The following is a 20,778-nucleotide window of genomic DNA, read 5'->3' as shown; positions in this document are numbered from 1 at the left end:
AACTAATAGACCCTAAGTGAAGATCAAAGCTACTTTTCCTATATTTTTCTTGGGATTCTTATCTGTATCTTCTTTTATAGAAGGAATGAATGGAAATGTGTTTTCTGTGACTATATACATATAACCTATGTCAAATTGCTTGCCTTCTCAATGAAGGGAGAAGAAGAGAGAAGAAAAGAATTTGGAACTCCAATTTTTTTAAAAGGGGATGTTAAATTGTTTTTACATGTAATTTGGAAAAAATAGAATATTAAATAAGATTTAAAAAGTGATAATCCAGTTAAGATGAGATGAGAGGCTAAACTAGAATAGTAGCTCTAGGAATTTTAAGGAGAGGAACTCTGAACTTCAGATCATGGAAAGCATGTTGCAAAATCTAAAGAGTAATCTGGCTCATTCTCTTTTCTTTCAATTCCAGACCTAGTGCTCTCTTGTTCATTCTCTCTCTCTCTCTCTCTCTCTCATCCTCCTCCCTCCCTTCCTCCCTCCTCTCTTCTCCTCAAAATCTAGAAAAATTCCTTAGCTACTTGGTTTTTACAATATACATGGATACACAAATTTCTTTGAAGTGACCACAGATTTCACTGAGGAGACATTGTAGAGAACTAGGGTTTGATGCCAATAACCCAATTAAATCTTCAATGAGGAGTATCTGGCTAACTTCATAATGTACAGATAAATATCTTTTAATAGATTTCACACAGAATACTTGTACATATTTTTATAAACGCAGATACCCCTGTTTTATGCCTTGCTTGAAAATATATATTACTGTCTCATTAGACAATATTTGCTGGTTGAATTGTCCAGTTGGACAAAGCTTTTTCTGTTGTTACATCGCATCTTGTAAGATTAGGATAGTTGAATATATAAGTATGGAGAAATGGCTTTCTGGAAGACAATAGTTAAGCCTGCATTTTTCTCTACTGAGTCAAAGATTCTGAGAAATCAACATGCACAGCAGAATCTTCTGTTCATCAGTAAGTCGTGTGACTTTGTAGATGTATCCTGTTACAGAAAATAATTGACAGAAGCTTGCCTGTTCTTTTTTCTATTTTCTAAGATACACTGAACACAAAGGATTTTATATCCATGAGGAGATAGGTATATGGATCAGTAATTCCTGAGGTCTCTTACTTATTTTTAGGTATAGAAACATATTGATAATATTTTCTATTCTTTTGGATCTTTCTCTCTTTGAGACATCTTGAACATGTTTTAAAAACTGTCACCTACAGGATAGATTTCCCTGTACATCTTTAGTTAAGTCTAAGAGTCCTTTTCAGTTTCACCTTTTTAAATATTATTTTAACTTTCTAATGTAGCATACTATTGCATGAACTAAGTCCAAATTCAGTGGTTCCACTGTGATCAAAGATGAAAATAATTCTTATAGAAATGTCAGAAAATGTGTTCCAATTAAAGTTTGTTTTTTTTTTTCGTTGTTATCTCTCTACTTTCATCTATGCTGTTGGGATGATACAGTTTTTCATCATACCTATTCCCCCTTTTTAAATAGAAAGATTTATGGTAAATTTTGTTTTGTAATCAAAGTTATTTCTGTCTCTATCCCCCTAACTCTTTGTTGTTACCAGAAAAAAATATCATAAACAAAGTTAAGGAAAAACAAGGAAATTTTTAACTTTATCTGACTATAGAAGCAGTATTTTGTCTTGAAATGTCACAATGTGGGATCAATATTGTGGGTTAAAAAATAACTCATACTTTGGCTTCATTTGAATTACTGTAATAATATCATTCTTCAGCTTAATGGTTGTACCATCGTATCAATTTATACAACTCTTCCTTTATTTCTCTGAATGGCTTATATTTGTTATATCTTATTACACAGTAGGAATAATCTATTACATTCATATATCAGGATTAGATCAGTACTGTCATTAGCCAATTGTTACTCCCTTTATATCTAACACTAACTACCACATAAAAGTACTGCTGAGGTGTGCTAGATGGCACAGTGAATAGAGTGACAGTTTTAGAGTCAAAAAGACATGTCTACTTGAGTTCTAATCTGGCCTCAGATACTTCCTAAGCTGTCACCCTTGACAAGTGACTTAACTCTATTTGCCTCAGTTTCCTCATATGTAAAATGAGCTGGAGAAGGAAGTGGCAATCATTCTATTATCTTGTACCAAGAAAACCCCAAATGGGATCCTGGAGAGTTGGATGCAACTGAAAAATGACTGAACCATACAATGAACAAAATTGCTGCTATGATATTTTGGTATTCGTAGAATTTTTTTTCCTGTCTTTGAAATCCTTGGATCCCAGGATCTAGATAAAGTAATAATCTGAGTGAAAAGATATGAACAGTTACTTTTATTACATAATTCTTAAGTATTTTCCAGAATAATTACATTTCATTCTAGAAAAGATCAATTCATAACTTAACCAACAGTATATGCCTGTGCCTATCTTCTACAGCTCTTTCAACACTTATCGTTTCCTTGGAGAGGGCAGAACAGGAAATCTTAATCATTTTGCTGAGTTTGGTATGAAATATGAATTATTTTAATGAACATTTCTCTTATTAATGATGTGGAGTATATTTATTATGAAAAGATACAGTTTTGATTCTTTCATCTAGGTTTTTACAAGCTTATTTTCCCCTCCACTGCTTTTTACCATTTTGTCTATCCTCTTTTTATCCTTTTATGTCTTATAAATGAGATCTTATTACAGACTAGTTGTCCTTGGCCTCCATTCCTCTTTGCAAGGTGATCAAATGCTGACAAAAGCAGTTTAGGTTTCTTTTTGGTCTCTGCATTATGAAACTTATTTTACTTAAGTTAAAATTCTTTAAGAAATGATAAATCAGTGTCAATATCTTTTTCATTTCTACATTTCATAGTCAACACTCTCTTTAAATAAATCATATTGGTGCTATTATAATTAGGTATTTTCTCCTCTTATATTTTTCTCCTAATTTGAGACTGATTTTGCCCTCTGCTCTAACCAGCCAATAACCTGATCATGTATAAGTAGTTGATGCTGAAATGATTCCCAAATCAGTAATCAGTTGTTTCCTATTCTTTCAGAGATTGTCATTTTCATTTTCTATGATGTTATTCAGTTTCTGCCATATTTCACAATAAATTTGTCTAAATCTACTTAGATGTTCAAGCTGTAATCTCTCCTTGAGATTACTCAGTGTATTGTAATATACACCAAGAAGTCATGAGTTTTTACGGTGGAAAAATAATTTTGAGCAGAATTAAATTTAGAACAGAATAAAAAGTACGACTAATGGCCATTTTTGTAGACAGACCTCTTTTTATAATATGGAGAATTCTGAACTAATAGACCTCAAAAACTCATCTATAAACTAAGTTTAAGTGTAGTATGAGGTCCTGAAAGGTTAAGGGCTTGCCAAGGGCCACATAGCTAATATGTAACAGAGGCAAAATTTAAACAGAGATTTTCCTGACTTAGGTAAGGCGAACCTATTATTCACTCTGCCATAACAACTCTTAGTACAAGGACCATTTAAAAAAATACAATTTATGTTCAAACCTAAAATGACTAAGGTTGGTAATTTTTAAACAATTTTTGAAAAGAACAAAAAGTCACTTCCAGGGGTAGAGCCAAGATGGTGGAGTAAAGCCAGGAAGCTGTTGGAGCTTTCTCACTTTCCCTCCAAAATCACATGAAACCAGTTCTCTGAACAGAGTCTGATGGAAGGAAACCATTCTCCAGCTCAAGAGAGACTGGAAAAACTTCAACAAAGGTCAGTCTCACTGGTGTGAAAAAGGTCAGCCCAGCTCAGAGAAACCCCGGGAAAGCTAGTAAGAGGGCATTAATCCCAGCAAACCAGGAGCTAAGCCCCTCAGTCCTGGCTCAGTGGAGAGCATAGCAGGAGGCAGCTTCCAGTCCCGGCTCAGAAGGGAAACTCTGGGAAATAGGCTGTTTCCTGAGCACAGCGAGCAAAGCTACTCCTGCAAACACAAGGGTGCGAAGCCAAAACTCAGAACTTCATAGGAAGTTTGGGACAGCTCCTCTTTACCCCAGGAGCAGAACTTGACCTTAAAAGTAAAAAAAAAGGGGAAATACGAAAAGGAAAGAAAATGAGCAAGAAACAGAAAAGGACCTTGACTGTAGAAAGTTACTATGGTGACAGAAAAGCCCCAAACACAAACTGAGACAAGGACAGAATGTCCACAGAAGAAATCTCAAGGAGTGATATGGATTGGTCTCAAGCCCAAAGAGGATTCTTGGAAATTCTCAGAAAGACTCCAAATGGCAAATGAGAGATAGAAGGAAAAAAATGAGAAAGGAAATGAGGGGGATGCTTAGAAAGTCAACAGCTTGGAAAAGGAAAGAAAAAAACAATTGTTTGATGAAAACAACTCCTTAAACCGGGGTCCTCAAACTTTTTAAATAGGGGGGCAGTTCACTGTTCCTCAGACTGTTGGAGGGCCGGACTATGATAAAAAAAAACAAAAAAACAAAAAAAACCCAAAAAACTTTGTTTTGTGGGCCTTTAAATAAAGAAATTTCATAGCCCTGAGTGAGGAGATAATCGTCCTCAGCTGCTGCATCTGGCCCACGGGCCATAGTTTAAGGACCCTGAATTGTAGAGGATAAAGCACCAGCCCTGAAGTCAGGAGGACCTGAGTTCAAATCTAGCCTCATGACACTTAATATTTCCTGGCTGTGTGACACTGGGCAAGGCACTTAACCCCAATTGCCTCATCAAAAAATAAATAAATAAATAAATAAATAAATAAAGATAAAGTAGGGAAAAAGATCCACATAAACAAAAACATTTGTAGCAGCTCTTTTTGTGGTAGCAAAGAATTGGAAAATGACCAGATGCCCATCAATTGTGGAATGCTGCTGGAATAAGTTGTGGTATTTGAAGGTAATAGTATATTACTGTTCTATAAAATATGATTTCTGATTTTAGAAAAGCCTGAAAAGATTTATATGAACTGATGCTGAGTGAAACAAACAGAACTAGGATATGTTGTACACAATAAGAGCAAGAATGTGAGATAATCAACTATAAATGATTTGGTTCTTCTCAGTGGTTTAGTGAGTGATTCAAAGCAATTCCAATAGATTTTAGACAGAAAATGCCATCTGCATCCAGAAAAAGAACTAAAAAGACTGAATATAAATCAACACATGCTCTGTTCACTTCTTTTTGTTGTTGTTGTTGTTTTAATCTCTTTCGTGGTTTTTCCCTTTTGCTCTGATTTTTCTCTCCCAATATGATTCATAAAGCAATGTGGGTTAAAAATAAAATTTAAAAAAGATCAATAAAAAACCAGGAAACAATAGAATGATTAATCAATCTGAAATTTACAAGTTATTCTTAGGTCATCTTTCTGTGCAATTGAATTTTATTTTGGGAAAAATATTTACAGTAGATTGAGAGGCAATCTTGCTTAATGGAGAGAAAGCTGGAAAACATGGGAGTCATGAAATGTGGGGTCATGTTCTAATTACCATATACTAATTTTGCCACCACATTGAGAGTTCACTGCACAGACCTGTGATGAAATCACAGACTTGAACCATCACCCAATAGTGTATTACTGATCAACTGACTGATCAATAAATGGTCAGTTACTACTTATTCTTTGAGAAATGAATTGTTGTGAAATAAGTTGAAGTGTCTAAAAATAGGTAGGTGATCAATAAAACAATTACAGAGTAGATTATTACTTTATAGCAAATCTCAAACTATGGCTGCAACTCCATATGGCATTGCATACTAATTGTGGGAGTTATGACTTATTATCAGTAAATGTTTGATTTGTATATCTATTTTATATATCTATCTACCTGAAGTCATTTAAAATTTTCTTAAGTGAAAAGGAGTCACAAGTGGAAAAAGTTAAAGAAGCCTTGCTCTTCAAAACTGGTCAGAAAGCAAAAGAATGTATTAACGATTTAGAAAATACATAGGTAGATGTAACAACATTCTTATCCTTCCTAATATGCCAGGTTTCCTCTAAAAGTCTGGAACATGTAGGAGTATTCCATAAGCACGTAAAGTAGCTTTTATGACTTCCAGAAAATTGACAGACAAAAGTTAGCACTGTTTTGCAGAACATCTTAGCAGAGGGAATAAATGATCTTGTTTTCTGGGAACTTCTTTCCACATTTTTTTTCTAATACAATTGCTTTCTCAACTGTATCTGACACCTACAGATTGGCTGTGTGTTTAAACTAATTCTCTCCTGACAGGTAGGTTGAGGTTTGTTCCCTGTGACTTAGATGTGAAGCATCAAGCATCATTTACAAAGCAGTTGCAACTCAGATAATTAGAACCAGATCGAAAGGAGAAGATTCTGCTCAAAGCGATTCTTACCAGTGTGTCTTTGCTTGTATAGTGAACCATCCATCCTTCTTTCATTACTGTGCTGCTTTTCCTTTTTGTATGTTTGACAGACTGAACCACTCTCATGAGAGGAATATTGTTACTGGTTGATGGGCTAGGAGAAAAGTAAAAATATTTTAAGGAAGAAATGTTTCATAAACAAACCCATTTCTCATTCAGAGATATACATGTTTATATGTGTGTATATATGTATATACATTTGTTAATATATGACACATAGAATTATACACATGTATCTATCTTTTTCAAAAATGAAGTACTTAAAGTGATCCCATAGTTCCCACTAAAACAAAACTGAATGGTTGAAATTAACCATACACATACTACAAAGATAGATCACCTTCAGGTTAGTACTGACTTCATATATGTATATTAAAACTGATGAATCTCTAATAAATACATGAATTTTGGGCTTAACATATTGTCTTGGTATAGAGGTGCAATACTTAGAAATATTTATGTACATAACTATGTGGCTCTGCCTGAAGACCTGAATTCATGTTTGACAAATCCAATCAATCTGTGTGGCCCTGGCCAAATTACTTAACTCCCTTTTACTACTCCAAGAAACCATCTAAAAATAGCCATTTCTGAGAAGGTGCCAGTCTACATTGGTAGAAGGACTTCCCTCACCCTGAAGTTCTCTATTATCAATGAAATCAAATGTTCAACCTTCTATATAGAGATATTAGCATCATTATGAATGAATTCAGAGTATATGTTAATCTGTTTATATTTTACATTATCGCAATTTAACTGGAATGTGGATGTTTTGAAAAGAGTATGTGTGTGTTCTGGACCAGAATTCTGGAGAAATTACTTGAAACAAGGATTCTTACAACAAGGTGTTAACTCAGTGGAACTGATGTGACAATGATCATCTAGTTTAGCATAGAGATTAATAGTTCTCTAGTTCAGTATGATTGATTTAAACTTACATCACATAATGGTTTCCTAGTGATATAATGATTGGCTTATACTCAGTATGATGAATGGATTTAATTGTAATAGAGTATATAAGAGGTCAGAGTCAATCTAGAGGAGGACTCCAAGAGACTTGAAGACAGAGACCCTGGCCTGTCCTCCTTAATTTCTCCACTGAGACCAAGGCCCGTCTGAAGGTCCTCAAAAAGCTAGCCCGGCCCCAGGAGAAGGAGACAGACTGTGAAGGAGATAATAAAGACTCTGGATTTTATTCCTGACTGTTCTTGTGATTATTCTGCTGAAACTAAGGCCCATTCAGAGGACCTCCAGAGAGTTAGCCAGAACATTACAAGTATCTCTACTAAAAATGTGATGTCCTTCATGATGCAACTGATTCCCTATTAATAGGTTCCATATCAAAGAATGCTAAAGCTAGAAAGGTTTTGGGGATGACTTAGACTTAACCTCTCATTTCTACAAGTCAATTGTGATAGTTGTGTTTTGATTCTTCTACTTTATCTTTCTCAGAGGACATAGTTACTAAAGGCATACATGTATTTAAACAACTAGCTGTATTAATGAATTATTTGGAGGTTCTAAGTTCTCAGTTGGTGGGTTCTAAGAATTTTATTAATGTAATCTTATATAAGAACCTTTCAATTCTTGGCCCTCCTTCTCGTTTTTTGTATGTTCTCTCTCTATGTCTGTGTGTCTCCTTATCTCTCTCTGTCTCTCTGTCAACCCATCTGTCTTTCTCTGTCTCTCTTACTCTGTCTTCCTCTTTCCTCTCCGTATCATTCCCTTCCCTGTCAAATCCCTGACTTCTAGGATCATCTCAGGTACTATCTCATATACAAATCTTCTCTTGATCTTCTTCTGATCACCCAGAAGCTATTTCTCTTCTTTTTCTAAAATTACTTTGCATTTATTTATCTGTACACATACTTAAATCTCTCAATAGAAGAGAGCCTTAAAGGCAGGAACGATTTTGGTTTTGTCTGCATTCCTACCACTAGCATAATGTCTCATACACAGTAGGCACACAAATGCTTGTGGAATTGAATTTGTCAACAATTTCCTCACTAAACAAAGAAAAACAAGCACTTTAAGATTATTATCTCATTTGATCTTCACAACAACCTTGGGAGGCAACAGTTATTATATTCATTCCCATTTTACAGATGAGGAAACTCAGGGAAATAGAGGTAATTGACTTGCCCAGGGTTTCATGGCTAGTGACCATCTGAGACCAGTTTTGAATTTCAATCTTCCTGACTCCAGATCTGGTAAAATATCCGTTGCACCAACTAGGCACATGTTAAAAAAAAAAATTGAGGGAGAAGGACTGCCGGTGTTTCAGACCTATCATTTCATTAGTGTGGGGAACTCTCACTGTGAAAACTCATTTCACTGATGCTGATTACCATCCCTCCTATAATTTAAAGTCTTCAGTTTTTTAAATAATTTGTACATGCTCTGTAGTTAATATGTAATAGAGAGAGGTTTTCCTAACTCCAATGTTAGTTCTCCACGTAATTCCAGTTGGGTCAATATCTTTAAAATATCCCTAACATAGGAATTTAAAACTTCTGATTTGACTGTTTTATTCAGAAATAGTTCCTCAGAGGCAAGGTCCTTAGAGCTTCTCACCTGATCATTCGATTTGAATCATCATGGTCTTGATCCAGGTCCTGTACATCCCCATTGTCACTGTGGCATCCTGTCATGGCTGCTTCAGAATCCTGGACCATTGATTCTTCCATGTCATCCATGAGTCCACTATTTCTTTCACTATCATTATCATCACTTCCTTCTTCCATAACCACATCAGACTCTGCCCCAGGGCTAAGCAAATCTGGAAAATTGGATTAAGTCAACCATGAAAATAAACATTGACCCAAGAGGCCACGGGTGAAAATAAAATTGAGCATGCCTGATGAAAATCAATTAGTAGTCCTAAAAGATATTTTTATAAGTAGCTCCTTAATTTTCCTGGGAATCTGTCTATGGGAGAAGATAATGTTTATTTGTTTCAAGTGGCAGATGCTTGAGTTGCTTTGGCCTACTGATGAGGAAGAGGATGGGAGGAATAGAGAAAATGTGCCATTTGTAAAGGTGACAGCAGACACAAAAGCATAGGAGATCACCCAACACACCACTAGATCCAATTCTCCTTTTTTTCCACTCTGACAAGCAGAAATACACAGGAGATTCCAGAGCATGCTTGTATAGCTTGTTACCCAGTGGGGAGGACAGTCAGACTCATTAGTTGATGCTGTTGATACTTTTTTAATTGATATTTCTAAGAAGCAAGAGATCATTTAAGAAACTGCCTTTACATTTCTGACATATTCAAAATGTAAAAAAAAAAGTTGATGAATACAATACAGTATTATTAAATAGTAATGTAAAGTATTTATTTTAAAATTATAAATTGATTGATTAAGAACACCAGCCTGCCAAATTACAAAAAGTAGGTAAATTGAAAGTTTACCAGATTTTTCAGCTTGTATGGGAAATAACATTTTCAAAGCAATCAACAGCATCTCTGAAATCACTCTGTTCTCCCACAGTTATAGCTGTCAAATCTACCCTGATATTCACTATGCTTGTCACAAAGTCAACACCACACTATAGGAGTGGGAAAATTGCCAACCTCTCAATTTTGGCAGCTAATCCAGAGGACTAAATGCCAAAAGGCAACACTGGAATGTTTTCTTGGAGAAACACCCCCACCTTCTCCTTCCAGGTAAAATATATTTGTCTCCAAGTAAAGGCAGTCTTGGAATCTCCAAATAATGGAGGTCCTCCAAGTAAAGGAACCATATCTCTGCCTCCACCACACAGAATTCTTATAATATTTAAAACACTGAAGCCATTTCCCCTATAATGTTTTGAGCATTATTTTGTTATCCTTATGCACTGGGAAACAGATACTAAATCTACCCAAGGTCACAAATTATTTTATTGTTTTAGGAAGCTTGTCTGTGGGAATATTATACTGAGAACTAATGATATGGCATGGGAATCTTTGGAAAGAAAATTTAGGGTTTTTTTTCTTCTTTTTCTTGAGAATGGGTAATCTGTATTGGATCATAGATGAATATATTAAATTATGGATTTAGAGCAGGAAGAGGAATTCTGTGGGTTGTGATCCCACATGGATTTGCATAATGGAATATGGGAACTGAGAAATTATGATTTAGTATCAATAAATATTTGATTGTATACCTATTTTATATACCTTTATATTTGGGGTCATGTAAAATTTCTTGGGTGAAAAGGGATTGTGAATAGAAAAAGTTTAAGAAGACCTGGTATACATAATTCTCTCCTTTACAGATAAAAAAAAAACAAAAAACTGAAGTTCAAAGCAGTTCAGTGACTTGGCTAAGGTCATTCACATAGGAAGTGTCAAAGGTGGTGTGTGGAATAGAGAGAGATAAGGTGAAGAACTTACAGGAATGTGTGAATTCTTTTTCTGTATTTTATTTTCATTACTTCTGTGTTTCCCCTATGACTTGTATAATATGTACATGCCCATATTTACTTGAGCCTTGGCCAGCTATAAACATATTTACTTAACCTGAGCTGATGACATTTATCAGTATTTGACATTTATCGATATTTAGTCTATTAGCTGGACCACTATCTGCTTGATTAAGCCTGAAGGCCTGATTTTCTGTTTCCCAGAAATCAGGAGATTTCAGGGAAACAGAAACCTTCCATTCCAATCTCTCCGAATAGCAACAACCGATTAGATGCCTCCTCCTCCCCTTCACAATGCTCTCTTACTTGTGATGTAATCTCTTGTATAAAAGCTGTGTATCTTTACTACTTCTTTAGCCCTCCTACTGCGAGCTTTCTCTTTCTTATTTCGTGGTGGGATGGCTCATCCTCTGGAGGTTTTCAATAAACAACCTTTCTGCTTTTTACTGAATGATCTCTGAGTAGTCATTTTGGGTAAGGGTCTTCTACCTCCCTCACAGTGGGATATGAATCAAAATCTTATGACTGGAAGTAGAGTACTTGTTACTCTACCATGCTGCTTCCTTCACAAGTTTCATGCAATATTCCAAATTCTAAAGGGAAGTTTAAAAGAAAAAAAGGATTTTTTTCTTTAAAAAATGGACCTCCTGAAAAATTCCATTTTGTTTTGAAAAAGTCTAACCATGGATTCTTAATCTTTTTTTTTTTTTTTCCTTTTTTATTGAGGCATTTGGGGTTAAGTGACTTGCCCAGGATTACACAGCTAGGAAGTGTTAAGTATCTGAGATCACATTTGAACTCAGGTCCTCCTGACTTCAGGGCTGGTGCTCTATCCACTGAGCCACTTAGCTGCCCCCCTTAACCTGTTTTTACATGTGGACTCCTTTGGCAATCAAGGATATCCACCTTCCTTTTCTTTTTCTTGGGAATACTATTGATGGTATTATCTCTGTGGGAGAAGTGACTGGGTGAAGGAAAGGGACAAATCAATAACTGCAACTTGTTGTCTATCTTGGCCTTAATGTCTCTATATTACTGATCACACCAGAACATGGTTCTGAAACAGGAGAGATGTGAAAGCTCATTAGTAATTAGCAACAAGGGCTACCATTTAAACATCAATGGCTGTAATGTATCCTCTAATATTTGAAGATTTGTGGCCTTTTTTTTTTTTTTTTTTTTTTTTTTTTGATGTTTAATGTACTGAAATGAATACTTTCCCGGAGTGCGCTCAGTTGCAATGGAAATGCCAAGATCAGGCAATAATTCACATTAAGCAAATCAGAGAACTTAGATATAGGAGGAAAACAATCACTCAGTGAATGATTCTCTTTACTTAGTAGGGAAGTATCAAGGATACAAAATTTATTCATTTGCAAAGCTCAAAAAGAACTTTCAACCTACCTCCATTAATGGCGACTTCACCCAGGCAGTTATTTGGTACTTTGGGGGCACAACGCTTATGACAGTTGAACCTACAATCTGATCAGAATGAAAGAAATCAGTAGCCATGGACTTAGTGCTGGAGAATAATATGGGTTACAAAAACACATGCATTTCACCATAAGCACTTAATGTTTATTGACTGATTTCAGACTGATGTACTCAGAGTTTAATTGGTAAACAAACTCAGATTGTTGATTCTTATTTTCCTTAAGAAATTGGTGCAAAAAAAGTGCTTCCTTACCTTTACACTGTAGGCCCTGTCTGAAAAGCCCTTTGAGAAGCTTCTTGCAATACTGGCATACTGTTGGCCGTGTGTAGGAGTGGATGACAAATGTGTGAGGCACTTTAACCTTGGACAGCAAGATCTTGTCAAGCTCAATTGGTCTTCCAATGTAGGACTGAGAATTGGATCTCTTCTCTCGGCCCAGAAAGGATTCTGATGGCGACTTTTGCTACAAAATAATTAGGGTAGGAAATAATAAAAGAAATAACAGAAGGTCACAATGCTTTTAAATGTAATGTAAAATGCTTGTAAATTTACTGTCAATGTCTCATTTTTACTTTCCCCCCCATATATTGTTTCTTACAGGAGAAGAATTAACTACGAAATCACTTTCTAGACTTAAAATAAGAAGTCTGAAGATAAGGACATTTTCTTTCAAAATTCTAAGAATTTGAAATTTGAGTTTGAAATAGTTAAAAACCCTTTTAGAGGCTTATATTTTAGAGAGAAAACAATTAAGAATGACACAAATAAGGAAGCTGAATTGTTGGTTTGTGGTTATATCCATTTACTTTAATGCTACTCTGTCTGATTCACATTGTACCGTTGAGCAAACTATTTCATTTCAATGTGCTCATTATTAAAATAATAAATTGTAAAAACAAAAACAAAAAACCTCAAAGGAGATTTGAGAATTATTTGTGGCTTTTGTATGAATAATTGAACTATTATATCTGTGATTTCCTCAAGCTAGGGAACTTCTGGTATAGGAATGCCCCATTTTAGAATATAACTGTCTAATACTGAGGAGATAAATTCTAGTGACTTGCTTAAGATCAAGTCCAGTTTCTCCTAACTCTATTATGCTGTTACCTTATAAATATTATAAATTCTTATAAATAACAGGCTGCAAATATGAGGTTACTGCTCACCAAATCCATTTCTCCCCATTACCTAAATCCATTTCACGATCACTTTGGCGTGCTCTGGCTCTCTCCTAAACAAATTCTCCTTCATCCTAGATATTTTCCTTAAATACTTACTTCAGTTCCTAATTTTGATTGAAACCTGACTTTTCTGTGAAGAAAAACCACATCTAAAAATCCTTTCCAATGGAAACGTCTATCATACCATCTCATCCTGCCAAAGAACTAAAAGAACCAGTTTAAATGCTGTTTGTAGACCATTTTTTTGTCCTATTCCTTTAATAACTATACCTGTTTAAAGTTCATTCCTTTCTTATACTAACCTATTTGCTTCATCACTGCTACACTCTATGAACCTCCAGATCATTCTTCCACCTTATTCATTCATACCTATTGTTCACTGTTACATGCTTTCCTCTCCAACCCACCAATAATATCATTCCTTGGAGACTTCCATATTCATGTTGATAAATCCTTATGTGGCTACAATTGATGAAATATTACAATCTTTGACAGTTTAAGTGAACATCAGCCAAAGGACAACAGTGGCACATGGTCAAATTGTGTAGGCTGTAACATATTACCAATCAAGAACTGCATTAAAATTGGTACAAAGACTGGCATCAGAGAGCATTAATACTGGAAAAGAGGAGCTGGTTGTGTGACAAAAGATCCCATAGGATCTTTTTGCATCTCCTAAACATTGAGATTTAAAGGAAAACATCTAGCTTCTATATGTTGGTTTTACAAAAGAACCTAAACAAGAATAGCACAGAGACTGTGAGGTATGAAAAGTATGAGAGATATAATTTTGGGGCATTAATAACTGATTTTATTAATTAAGGCTAGGGATTTAATTAATAAAATGATGGTCATCTGGCTTTCTCTTATAAACCAAAGATGAAACATGGAGACCACTCAACATTTTTTAAACTCTTGGAAGAGGGGGTATTCTCAATAGGCAAAAATTAACTCTGACTGGTTAAAAATTAAAGAGAGAGTGAATACTATAATGAGAAGCAGGAATATTAAGGCACTGAATACATGATTCTGATCATATTATTCCTGGACAGAGAGAGACTCATCGCAAGCTAGAGTACTCTTGCTTTGGACAATCTATACAAAAAGATCTATCTTCCACCCAGTCAGTGAACAAAGAACAATCCTGGGATAAGAATTCCATCTAGATAAGATGGTCTGGATGGAGTCAATTTTCGAGCAAGGTCAGAAATGTTCTTGAGAGGTTGAATTTTGAATGAGAAAATAGAAAGGAAAAAAAATCTGGATTTCTTCCCCCGCCTCCCATATTAATTAGTTATTAAGATAAGAGAAATAATTATTTCTCTTAAGATCAGGAATGAGACTGTACTTTTTCATCACTGAAGATTATCCCATAGAGAGGAAATCTTAGGTTCTATCTGACCCACTATTTCCTTAAACTCTTTATTTATAACAACCTCCATTTTCTTGTTTCTTCTATATACCAGCAAGGTCACAATTCAGAACCTATCATGACATGAAATTGCATTCCTTCTAAGACAGTTAATTCTAAAATTCTAAAATGTCTGATCACAGTCTTAATCTTTCATCTCTCCCACTCTTTTACTCATACTAAACCTGTTATTCTCAACCACTGTGACTTCTGGTCTTTCCTATCCAATCCAATCTTCTCCTATCCAATCACCCAGTTGAACACCTTTAATCTCATCTCAGTTTTGATTCTATGATCACTAATTTTAGTGACTACTAAAAATCCACACACACACACACACACACACACACACACACACACACACATATACAAACACACCTTAGAATCTCTTGCTTCTTTCATCTTTTATCCTTTTTGGTTTCTTAATTCTCAGAGCTGTGTAACATCTACAGAGGGATTTATTTCTCAAATCCAAATCTAATGCTATGGAGTGTAAATGGAGAAAGAATGCTGTGCTTATTTTATTGAAAGAAAAGGTTTTTGCACCATTTCAGCCAAGCTTTCTCTGATTATCAGCAATCTTACTAATTTTATTCATTCTTATCTTACTTCCCAAAGTTACTGTTCTCATTGTTTTCTGATCCTTAACCCTCTTCAAATCCTTCATTTCCTTCAAGCCTCAGTTCAGTTGCCACCTTCTATATACAAAGTCTTTTCTGATTGTCCCTGTTGTTAGTGCTTCCCCACCTTTACTTATCTGAGCATGTGTTTCTACTTCTTAATAGAACTATAAGTATTCTGAGGACAGTAACTGATTCACTTTTATCTTAGAGCTCTCGTTCCTAGTACTTTGTACTATACATGATAATAATTTAATAAATTTTTCTTGAATTGAACTGAAACTTTCTCAAGCCTCCAATTTACCCCCATAATTCACAAGCATATAATCTCTTCAGTAAAAAGATGGAAGTCATCTAACATGAATTCTCTAAAATTCCATTTTCTATAACTCCAAACTTAGTAGTATCTATTGTCTGATCTTAAGATCATTTTTCTCCTCTTCCTTTTTTTCTCAGAAATGACTATTGTTTAGAAATTTTTCCATCCTATTTTTTTAAGCTCATCTACTTATGTGTTCTCTGGAATCATTAATCTCTAAAAGTGGGCAAAGCCATGCAGTACTGTTCCTGTTAAAAAGATGAAAAAAGTAGGATAAAAAAAATTTAGGTTACTTACTTATAGCTATGGAGATAACTAGAAGCAGCACTAAAAACTAGGTAATTTAGATTGGGAATACTCTATTACTTAATTTATTTACCCCCAGCTGACAGTGCTCTGCTTCATTTTCATAAATCAAAATAATGGCAATATACTTATATAGAAAGTGATAAAGAATACCTACCTCAATTAGTCAAAGAAATCTGAGGACTAATCATTATAAAATGTCCTTCTGTTTTCCCAATCCTCCCTCATACAAATACTTTTTTTTTTCTGTACTTCATGTCATATATCTTTAAAATGAAAATGAATCAAAATTTCACTCTGAAAATTTGATAAGAATTTCATGTAATCTCGAGAGACACTCTGGTTTTAAACCATAACAGTAATGTCTCTTTTATTATATAAACTATATAGTTTAAAAAACTAAATGAATGATGACATATGACATTCTCTAACATCAGTTCTTCTTGATTTCCCCATTTCTATCGGTGGAAGGATCATTCTTCCAATTACCCATAATCAAAAGCCATGATTTTTTTTGATGTTCCTCTTCTCAACTACTAGATTAAACTTTACTAGCCATTCTTCTATGAATATGATGGAATTCTATTGTATTGTAGGAAATGATTAAAAGGATGGTTTCAGAGAAAGTTGGAGAGATTTGTGTGTATGTGAGCAGAACCAGGAGAAATGTATACCATAATAATATTCTAAAGACAATTAATTGAAAAAGACTTAATCCCTCTGATCAATATAATAATTAACCAAAATTCTAAAGGACTCTAAAGGCCATGAAACATGCCATTTATCTCCATATAGACAAGTGATGGATTCAGAGTGAAACTTTTTTTCTTTTTTGAACACAGCTAATGTGGGAATTTGATTTGAATGTCAACCTCTTCCTTCCTTCCTTTCTTTTTCTTCTTCCCTCCCTCCCTCTCTCCCTCTCTTTTTTCTTTCTTTCTCTCTCTTTCGTTCTTTTTCTCTCTCTTTCTTTTTCTTTCTCTCTCCCTCCTTCTCTCCCTCATGTGTATATAAGTGTGTATATATATATGCATATGTGTATAATAACTTTTATTTTCCATATTTCCTCAGTGAACGCAGAAAGGGAAACAGAACAAAGATAATTCACATATGAAAATGAAATAAAATTGGATTAAAACATTTTTTTAAAAAGTTCATGAAACCCACTTTAAAAACCCCTATTTCTAGGCCAAATAGTCCTTCCTCTCCAATATATACCTTCAAATTATCTTCACATAACATAATTTTGAAGTTCTTCACCATTTTACATGTTCTCTAGCTTAGAAATGTCCTTACCAAAATATAGTACAAAAAACTGAACAGAATATTCAAGGTGTAGTCTGATCAGGAAAAAAATATAGTGTTATCATCTGCTCCTTATTTGTGGTGATGATTTGTGAAACTGGGTAATCTGCCATATTTTGGTGAGAATTCTGGAATTTTCTAGCATTATTATTATTGTCATTATTGTTATTACCACTAGCAGATCAAAGTATTCTATAAATATTATTTCATTTTAGTCATAACATCCTTGTGAAAAAAGTGCTATTTTTATCACAATTCTACAGATGATAAAATAGGCTGAGAGGTTAAGTGATTTATCCAGGTTTACATAACTAGTATGTATTAGAGACTGAATTTTAACTCAGGTTTTTCTGATTCCAAGTTCATCAGTCTACTCACTATGCAACTAGCTATTTCTATTATTAAATGCTTTCTGTATAATTGGCAGGTTGTTGTCATTCTTTTTACTGAGATCTGTCATTTGATAATTAAATATTATATATATACATATATTTAGCTTTTAAGATGTAAAAAACTATTGTTTTATGTGAAATAAATGCTCAATCACAATCTTTCTGTAAGAAACTTTTTTGTTTAAATTAAAAAAGAAATATATATATATATATATATGAATCTGATTTTACCCCCTTCCACTTTCATAAGGTTTTCTCCATAGTAGAAAAATTCCATTCAACACTATAGATTACTGTGACTTAGTAAAATATGTCCTAGTGAATAAAGGTTAAAATGACTTATTCATAGTCACATAAGTAAGTAACAGAAGTGGGAACCTATGTCTTTTTTATAAATCTAGCCCAGTAATCCACTGTCATAATCCATGTAATATTCTTGCTCTTAATATGAAAAAGTCAAAGTTTTGAAAATCTCTAATATAGCCACCAAATGAAAGAGCAGTTGGTTATACATATTAGACTGTGGTATGGTTTTGTCTGACTTCCTGAAAAAACACTTAGGAGTGAAGAAAAAAAGGTCAAGAATGCTTATGGCCTATAGGATGCATTCCCTTTTTAATTCAGCCTCTTAGAATTCTCACCATCCTTTAAGATTGCCTCAGATTGATTTATATGAAGCCTTTCTTCTAGTCTGTAGTTTTAACTAGTCTGATTTTCAGATTATTTTAGATTTATTTATCTTTTCTATTCATTTCTTCATATGCCCCAGGAGAGAATATGTTTAATGAGGAGAGAGATTGTTTATAATTCTTATCATTCTTTTTACACATTCTTTTGTATGGATTTGTGAGGATTAAATGAGAAAAAAATTGTAAAGGATCTTGCAAACTTTAAAGTAAGAAAGTTTTCTTTGTTTTCTTCTTCCTTCTCCCTTTTGTGTTCTCACTTAGTGTCTTATACTTAGAGATAGGGACTGATTTATGATTTCATTGCTTTAGGGAGCTCCCTAGGAGGAAATTCCCTCAACCAATGCAGACTGTTATCTCTTCAAATTTCATTTTTTAAAGAGTTGTCTAAGATATAGAGATTTTCAGTGATGCACCAAAAATCACGCAGCCAGTATATGTTAATACACAGTCTTTGAATCTAGATCTGCATGTGTTCAAGGTCAACTTTCTATCATTTAATCATGCTGTCTCTTTCTTTTTACTAGAAGGATGCTTAATAAGTACTTAATGAATTATAGGGGCCATCACGAGTCATCTTGAATTTTGTCTTGCCACTGGACTTCATAAACCAATGACTGTCACTTAAAACCAAATCACATGGAAGTTAAGACATCACCCTTGTGATGTCATTGGTCCTCTTTGACAATGAAGGATAAACAATAAAAGCAATGAATTAAAAGGAAAGATAAGTTAGATAAGTCTATCATAAACTGAAATGCTTCTTTAATTCATCATATTTGATTTACTGGTATCCATTTTGCAGATTAGAGCATAGCTTTTAAAATGTGTCATTATAACACTGTTTTTTTTTTTTTTTTAAATTTATCATGCTTAGGATAGGATTGCCCCTAATCACTAGTCCAAATGAATCAAGTTTTATAACATTTTGCATTCATTTTGTCTTGTTACAGAAACAGAATGCATGATGCTTATTCCAATTTGGCAGAGTGCATTTGAAGAACCTGGACAATCTACAAAATGGTGATGGTTGCTGTTGAGTTTTTGTTGTTGATTTTGTGTTGTTTTTAACTGGAAGAGACACATTTAAAAACTGAAATAATTTGGAATGGAACAACATCAAGCTGCTTCATTATTATGTTCAGAGTAAAAACTGGCTTCAAATGTAGAAATTTAAAAGCTTTTTCCCTACAGTGATAGTAGGTGTAAAATGAAGAGATAATGATCAGAGTTTAATTCTCAGATGAGCTGTCAGTTCTGTAAATTCTCTTTTTTTTTTCCTTGAGAAAGTTATAATATTTTAGAATTTAGATCAAAATGCCAGTTAAAACCATTTCTGGGGATTCGTGAGTTTTAAAACATGATTCAGGAAGAACTTAAAATTAATTATTTCCTTGGTCAAGTTACTTGACAAAAAGAAACATAAAGGCTTTCATTTTTGAGTACAGATACTAAAAGGATATTGATCTCACATTTGATTTTTTTTCTTTTTTTCTTTTTCTTTTTTTTTTTTTTTTGGTAAGGCAATTGCAGTTAAGTTACTTGCTTAGGATCACATAGCTAGGAAATGTTAAAGTGTCAAAGTCCACATTTGAACTCAGGTCCTCCTGACAAGGATTGGTACTCTATCCACTGCGCCATCCAGCTATTCAAAATATCTCACATTTCACAGCTTAATATGGAAGAAAGGGATAAAAACAATGACAATGATGAAGATAAAGATAATAAGTAACAATAATGATAAGATAATAAATAATCTTTAAAATTTGCAAATGCTCTACAAATATCTCATTTTATCCTTATGGCAACCTTCAGAGGTAGGTGAACATTATTATCTCCATTTTACAAATAAGGAAATAAACAGGCAAGAGACACATAGCTGGTAAGTGTTCATGGCAGAATGGGAATTCAGATCTTCCTGATGTCAGGTCCAGTAGTCTATTCATTGTCACTAATCTGGTGGGACAAGCAGAGATAGTCTATGATCTTGAATTTTCAGAACTTACCTTGCCACTTTCTATTTCCTTTGATATTGTGTCAAAGTTAAAACTGTATTAATTGACCATCTACTTGTGAAGGTGACTTGTCCTGCTTTTCTGAGGATAGAAATTCCTTTAAAATTTTTTTTTTCCTGGTAGCAAGCCAGATCCATGACTCAGCATCTTTGGAAGCTCACCAGGAAATGATTGCTTAGATTACATTATGGAAACTCCAACTGCCAGCATATGTTTAAACATTTAACAGGACCCTGTAAGAATTTCCCAACTAGGTATATCCTGTTTAACAGGTCAAAATGAAGTTGTCTGAATTAGTATATCCATCAAAAATGTAAAAAAGAGA

At 34.1% G+C, this 20,778-nt stretch overlaps 1 protein-coding gene across 3 annotated transcripts in view; it reads right to left on the bottom strand.

Annotated features, from left to right (window-relative positions):
• The window catches only part of PRKD1 (protein kinase D1), a 404,980-nt gene that overhangs the window by 76,408 nt on the left and 307,794 nt on the right, over nucleotides 1-20,778 (bottom strand). For all 3 annotated transcript variants that reach the window (XM_023501195.2, XM_003756126.2, XM_031952271.1), the window contains 4 exons: nucleotides 12,471-12,681; nucleotides 12,188-12,265; nucleotides 8,945-9,149; nucleotides 6,341-6,464 (listed from right to left, as the gene is read on the bottom strand). In XM_023501195.2, coding sequence (XP_023356963.1) covers nucleotides 6,341-6,464; nucleotides 8,945-9,149; nucleotides 12,188-12,265; nucleotides 12,471-12,681 — 618 coding nt within the window. The remainder of the gene's footprint in view (nucleotides 1-6,340; nucleotides 6,465-8,944; nucleotides 9,150-12,187; nucleotides 12,266-12,470; nucleotides 12,682-20,778) is intronic.

The sequence above is a fragment of the Sarcophilus harrisii genome, chromosome 2 (genome assembly GCF_902635505.1).
Source record: "Sarcophilus harrisii chromosome 2, mSarHar1.11, whole genome shotgun sequence".
Lineage (NCBI taxonomy): Eukaryota > Metazoa > Chordata > Mammalia > Dasyuromorphia > Dasyuridae > Sarcophilus > Sarcophilus harrisii.
Note: the sequence above shows the minus strand (reverse complement) of the source record. Positions and strands in the feature narration are given on the sequence as shown.